At 37.2% G+C, this 6,985-nt stretch overlaps 1 protein-coding gene and 1 pseudogene across 1 annotated transcript; both read left to right on the plus strand.

Moving 5' to 3' along the window:
• The first annotated feature begins 2,500 nt into the window (after positions 1-2,500).
• Positions 2,501-3,344, plus strand: Cavporv1r-ps736 (vomeronasal 1 receptor cavPorV1R-ps736 pseudogene; annotated as a pseudogene).
• Positions 3,345-5,835: 2,491 nt separating this feature from the next.
• On the plus strand, positions 5,836-6,738 carry Cavporv1r667 (vomeronasal 1 receptor cavPorV1R667). Its single transcript, NM_001167445.1, has one exon. The coding sequence runs from the start codon at positions 5,836-5,838 to the stop codon at positions 6,736-6,738; it is 903 nt and encodes a 300-aa protein (NP_001160917.1).
• Positions 6,739-6,985: the final 247 nt, after the last annotated feature.

The following is a 6,985-nucleotide window of genomic DNA, read 5'->3' on the forward strand; positions in this document are numbered from 1 at the left end:
GAAATTTTCTACTATTACTTCTCCAAATAGTTTTTCTTTTTTATGTCATTTGTGTTGACTCTTGCTTCTTCCTTGACACCTATCATCCTTCATACTTTTTTGCACCATCTTGCAGCTTTTGAGTTGTTTTTTTATGATTCCTTGTTATTTTCAGAATTTTCCTTTCATGATAACTAGCCACAATCCTGTCTCCAAAGTCTGAAAGGCTATGTTCAGTTTCATTCAAGCATTTTTGCCAGCTTCCAGTAGAATTTTTAATTTCCTGGATATCTGCTTGATTCCATTTTATGCACTGTATTTCTTTCCTGTATTGATCACTCACAGCTTCCACCCTCTTCTTACCATCATATATTTTATCTATTTCTCCTTCAGATTTGCTGAGCTATTTCACTGTAAATGTTTGCATTTCTTTTTTTTTAACCTGTGAGATTATTTCTGATCTGATTTCCTCTATACCCTCATGGATTTGTTTGTTTACTTCAATTGTTATCATTTCAGAAATTTCGTGTGTGTGTATTCAAATTTCTTCTACATATATGTCTCCTGGTCTTGCTCTGGGCATGCTGGGGCTGAGATTGCATTTTGCTTCTTCATCTTGTCATTTCCTATTTCAAAACCTTTTAAATTTTGTTTTCTGTAATGATCCTTTTGCACTATTTCAGGAAGTAGTTATATCACTAGTATCAAGGCCTCTCTAGGAAATGCCTATTCTTCAGGGATATCTTCTGTGTGTCAGAGATTCTTGGTTTGTGTCTATCACAAGATTCTACCTTCCCAATTAATTAAGACTTGTGTGTTGATATATGTTTGGCCCGTTCCCAGTCCTTTGGTATAGGGCTGTAGCGAGGTTATTACCCAAGAGTTTCCCAGTATTATTACAGAAGGGAGAACAGATAATTAACAGGTATGACATCCTAGCAAAAGCAGTAAAATTAGAAGTAACAATAGCATCAAGCACAGTTTAGAAACTGGTGGTAACTATTGACTTTGTGATTTGGACCATAGGAGCAGAGCCTATAGTTCTATAACTAAACTGATTATAATCAGGATTTTGTATGCAACATATTTCCCCATGGTAGAGTGGGGAAATATAGGTATAAAAGTGCATAAAACAAAGATAACTGAAAAGGAAGTAGAAACAACACTGCAGCACAGAGGATGATTGTACAAGGTTTGGTAAACTGAAGAAGGGAGCAAGAAAAAAGAACAAAGGAGTATTTGAAGGATTATCTGAAATTGGTCTCTGAGTTTGGGGGATGGGATTAGTTTTCTGTGGCTGGAGTTCTCCCCACTCGTTTATAAAAGAGAGGAGCAAAGAAAAAATAAATAAATAGATTGAAAAAAGAGAATGGGAAGAAAAAGACTAAAAAGAAAAATAAGAGAAAAAAATTAAGAATACGTGGCCAGTTACAGAGTCCTGGGTTCTTCCCATGCCGTTAGTCCTGCAAAAGCCTCAGTCACCTGTTGGCTCATATTGTTATTGTTGCTTTGGACTTTTCACATCATTAATCTCACCTGTTCATCGTACACCTTAGTTGAGACCCTATTTTGTCATGGGCATGTTTTCTGATCTCTGGGCCTTTCCACGCAATTCACTTCAGTTATAGCAACAGTGAGGAGAGGGGCCTGTTTGGGCTCTCTAGCATGGTTCAGCTGGAAAATGGAGATGGAGATGGTGGTGGGAGGGACTGCTCTGTCCATCTGGTTTCAAAATTGTATTATTTAACTTGATATTAAAGATGATAAAGCTGAGGATATTGCTCAGTGACAGAGCATCAGCCTGGCAAGTGCAACGTTCTGAGCTCAATTGCCAGTACCAAAAAGATGACAAAAATGTACCAAATATTTGTAAGCAATGAAATCATAGAATCAGTCTGGAGTTTAGAAATACATAAATATAATGGTTCAGTATACCTTTCAAAGACATAATATTTGCATTCAAAGTCAAACCTGGAAATACTTATACACACCAGAATGAGTGATACAAAATAATATTGAACAGAATAAGATCCACTATGGAAGTAGAAATCTGGCCAAGTTTAGAAGATGTTAGAGTTTGGAGCAACAGGATTTGCCGTGTGTCTGTGAGGAAAGTGGACAGATTAAAGCTTTTGGGATTGGATGATGCAATATAGTAAAATAAAATTTAAAACATGGGTATAAATTCTAGGAAGAGAATTTTGTGTTCAATTCAGCCATGTCAAGACTGAACATAAGTGGGATATATGATAGTTTTAGAAGTAGGTTGATTTTATTTATATCAAGATCAAAAAATCTGGGTGCTAAGTTTCCTTCATAGTAATCAATGTGGCATTTAACACTACACTATATGATCCCCCAAACAGAGCTAAGTCACAAGGGAGAGAGTCTTATTGTAAAAGTCTGCATCATTACATGTGTCAGGCCTTCCCTAGAAATTTAGGAAATCGCTATGACAGGAAGCACATTTGCACATAAATATCATCTTTCAGGATACTTGCTTCATAAAAGAGTTTGCTGGATCCATGTTTTTCTGACTGTGAAATACAGAATAGTTTTGAGCTTTGTCAAGGGGAAAATCTTAGTCTTTCTAATGGGACTTGCATTGGAAGGAGCCTCTCTGTGTTATGAATGATATGTGCAGTTTGGGAGAGGTACTAAGAATAAATTTATACATGTTATTCTCTTCCACTTAGTCCTAAAAATTCCAGAGGCAATAACATCTTTAGGTTTGAGAAACTTATTAGACCTCGCAGGCTATAATACTATGTGTTACCTGCAGTGGGTGGCCAAGGGTCTCTCCATCTGCACTGGTGGGCTCCTCTCAAGGGTTCAGGCTATCATCATTAGTTCCAGAGACTCTGTGTGGAGGAAATTCAAGCCCAGGTCTTCATGGCACGTTGTTTCTCTCTTTTTTAACTTTATTCCACTCCATCACAAATAGCACTGTGAACTCATTGCAAGTTAGGGAATGCAACAACTATTGCAGCTTTATAACATAAACTAAGGAAACAAAGTAAATTCTTCTCACTCCATTAATCTTACTCAATGCCCTTTTCAGAGTTTTATGGGTGAGACTAGTGCCATATCATTCTTCACAAGGTCCATCAACATGTTCTCTATCAGCACAACTCCAAGTTCCTGCATAAAACCCCTTCTGAAATGAAAGCTACTCCACGCATTCTCCTTCTGATGTCTTGTCCTCTTTTGTTGAACTAGTGTTTCTATATTTGAAATTTAGACAATTTTATAATAATAAAGTGGAGAATTTCTGGCCTTTGATTCTATAATTTTATGCCCATTTCTTTTGATTCACTGAGATGAATATCTGGCTTAATGATAGCAGGCTCAGAGACATTAGGAAAACACCTAGTTTACTTATCTTTCAAGAAAGTAAGTTTGAAAGAATTCTTCATTCTCTAATGATGTGTGCAAAGCAAAATCAATCATATCAAAGCACCTTAATCATGCAAAGGTTCATTCTCAGCAACCCCATTATCCGCACCCCTGAGTTCACACACAAAGCATAGAAAACAGAAGAGATACAGAATTCTCATTCTCCACTCTGCCACCTTAAAGAAATGGCTTCAGTTCTACTCCTTGTAAATCTATTCTTTCACCTGCAGCATTTCCATAACAGACATAAGGGCAATACCCCTGCATATCACAAATGACCAGCCCCAGGTGATAGATGAGAAACTGGGTCTCAAAAGAACCCAAAATGTGTTCAAAATCCTGTATAGAGGCATGGGGAAAGCCAGAGTTTAAGCCCAGAGGTGCTGATTGGAATTCCTTCCTTTGAATGCTGAACTTTATGCTTCTCGAAGTTAATGATACTCCTCAAGCATTTGTGATACACATAATTACCCAACTTTTACTACCTTAAACTGTAATGACTTTATTCATTGACAGCATTTTGTTGGTCTCTCATGCTGGAGATAAGAAATTGTGGAAGTTTAATAAAATATACACATAGACGTCTCTTCCAGTCTAGGTTTAATTCTTTTCAGGAAAGAAAAGACTGATTTCTTTATCTAAAATCTGTTGCTGTCTCAGAGAACAGAGTAGTTTGCCTAAAAATAATCAATTTCATCAGGTCAATACAGATATATAGCAAGTGAAATTTAACCAGAATTTATAATTCTGTTTATCTTTTGATCACAACCATTAGCATACATCAAACAAACAAGCAGTGGATTCCATGACACACTTGATCATACCACTTTTCTACTTCACTCTCATGCCCCTCCCCTCCTTCTTTTTCATCCCTAACACCTTTGCTTTTACTTTCAGTTTGTGCTTTATTTCTACTAGATTCCATGCAAGAAAAAAATGCCATAGTTTTCTTTGTAATTCTGATTTATTTTGTTTATTATAATTATATTTTATCTCTCCCATTTTTCCTGTAAGTAACTTATTTTTGTTCTTTATGGCTGTAATTGTTGATACAGTGTCAATTTAAGAAATTTAGAAGTTTAACTAAGTGATTCAGCAGGGAGCCAGGGTCTTCACTTTGTAAACATCCTCATCTTGTGCAAGAGGAAGACACAGAGATGGAGTGAATGCTACACCTGCTCTAGAGGGTAGTAGCTTGCTTACAATATAAGTGTCATTCCACCTTGCTTTGGAGCCAGCTGATTCTGAACTTCAACCTCCACAAACTGTGAGCTAAAGAATCCTTCCATTCCGTAATTTTGGGTATCACTGGTATTTTACCTCACTAACAAGAAAAAAATAACCAATACAGAACTTGGTACTAGGAGTGGGGTAATTGCTGTGATCATGGTTCAAGAGCCTTTGAGAATGGCTTGTGGAAAGAATTTTAAAAGGCTCATAGATGTCACCTGAAGAAGGACAGCTGGGATGCCTTACACTGTTCTGTATGAGATATTCTAGTCATAGCTCATAAAACCAGTAAAAGCAGGTTTGAGAAGTTTTGGCTGGGAAGAAGTATTGCATTGACTGCTGGACTCCAGAACATTTATGATATAACTTAGCAGAATGTTGCTCTGCATTTTGCTTGTGTTGAGAGACTCTGCTAAGACTGATATTAAGGGAAGTGTACTAATTAATCTGGCAGAAGAAATTTCAAGGCAGTAGAATGTTGAGGCAGTGGTATGGCTATTGTCAGGGGTTTTTAGCCAGATTTGTGTAGTAACTGAAGAGCAAGAGTCTAAGAGAATGATCTAAAATGTTCGGACTTTGGCCAGAAAGGACACTTCAGTAAAACTGAACTACAAAAAGAGAATGAGGAGAACTCATTTTCTGAGAAGGAACAGAGCAATATAAAAGATGGCTGAGGATATCACAAGAAGCAGCAAGTCTCCACTCTTTGCAGACTCAAAACTGCAAAAGTGAAATACTTTGCTTTGAGGAGAAAGTCATGGAACATCATGTTCCAGAATGGTAGAAGCATGCAGATGGTAGCATAGATTGGTGGAAGCTGTGAGGGTAAAGCCAAAGGTGCAGTGGAGACTTTAGAAATTTGGAAAAATCTGGAATGTAGAACACCTAAGGATGTATGAGGTGGTAAAGAGGATCTGGGTGGACCGTAAGTAAAATCTACGACAGGGAGATTATTTATCATACTTACTCCCATGGTCTAAAAATTTAGATTGCCTTTCTTGTATTTATTTCTTAGGCCTAACAAATTTCTACACATGACCAATGCTAGAAAGGATCTTTTGGAAAGGCAGGTGGATAAAACAGTTTAGAATTTATATATATATATATATATATATATATATATATATATATATATTCAGAACTTTCTCTGTTCTTTAAAACAAACAGATGTGTCATCTTTACTTATTTGGTCTCTCAAAATCATTTTTCTAGTTGTGCCCATGAAGTCAGATGATTTGGAGTAGCTACATCAAGTCAGCAATCGCTCTTCCCCTTTTGGGACCAGGAATCATAGTCAGCACTCTTATATTTGTGAGATATGTGTATACTTTTGTCAAAGTACCTGAGAAAAGACCTATAAATTCCATTCTTATACACTTGGTTTTCTCAAACGTGGTCATAATTTCTGTTGGAGGTATTGGAATCATTTCAACAGTTTTTTGTTTCAGAAACTTCCCAGGTAATGTAGGATCTAAAACTATGGTTTACCTGGGGCGGGTGGCACGGGGCCTCTCCATCTGTACCACCTGTCTCCTCAGCATGGTCCAGGCCATTACCATCAGTCCCAGGAACAGCCTGTGCAGAAAGCTCAAGCCGCAGACTGCATGGCAAGTTCTTCCCCATGTTCTCCTCTTTTGGGTTTGTAATTTTTTGATAAGTTCCAACTTGCTTTACTATGTCACAATAATCAATAGCACTAATTGTTCTGGAATTGGAATGTATATTAGCAAGTGCTACATGCTACCATCTCAGCAGATGGTTAGGTGGCTTTTTCTTTCTCTCATGACTCTTCGAGATATTACCTTCCAGAGTCTCATGAGCTGGAGCAGTGTGGATATGGCCGTCCATCTGCACAAACATCACAAGCGTGTCTTTTACCTGCATAGCTCCAAGTTTAGAAACAATTCCAGCCCAGAAATCACAGCTATCCAAAATACTCTCATTCTCATGACCTGTTTCCTTTTCTTTTATTGGGCAGATTTCATTTTCTCCTTCTATATAGGGTCAATCACAACACCTCATACAACAATAGTAAATATTAAATTGTTTCTAGAACTTGGTTTTGCCATTCTCAGCCCATACGTGCTGATTAGCAGGGATATCCACGTGGTTAATTGCTGGCATTGTCACTGAAAGTTTGGAAAACTAATTCTTTTATTAATTCATACAGTGGGTAAATTTACAGCATTTGGTTGTATTTTTACCAATCAAAATTCATTGAATATAAATTATCAGAGTCATGAAAGAAGGATAAAAGTATGAGTCCTTAGGGGAAAAAAACACCAAGAAAATATTCAGTCTTATTCAAGTAAATGCTGTGAAAGCCAAGAACACTCAGAGAGTTTGGACCACTGTGCAAGTGGTCCTGAGTAGTGACTGT

Source organism: Cavia porcellus, unplaced genomic scaffold, assembly GCF_034190915.1.
Source record: "Cavia porcellus strain 051 isolate PalLab524CR breed Dunkin Hartley unplaced genomic scaffold, mCavPor4.1 scaffold_13, whole genome shotgun sequence".
NCBI lineage: Eukaryota > Metazoa > Chordata > Mammalia > Rodentia > Caviidae > Cavia > Cavia porcellus.

Bases quoted from the DNA above. Each gene is read 5' to 3' on its own strand.
- Cavporv1r667 (NM_001167445.1), top strand. From the start codon at position 5,836: ATGATTTGGAGTAGCTACATCAAGTCAGCAATCGCTCTTCCCCTTTTG.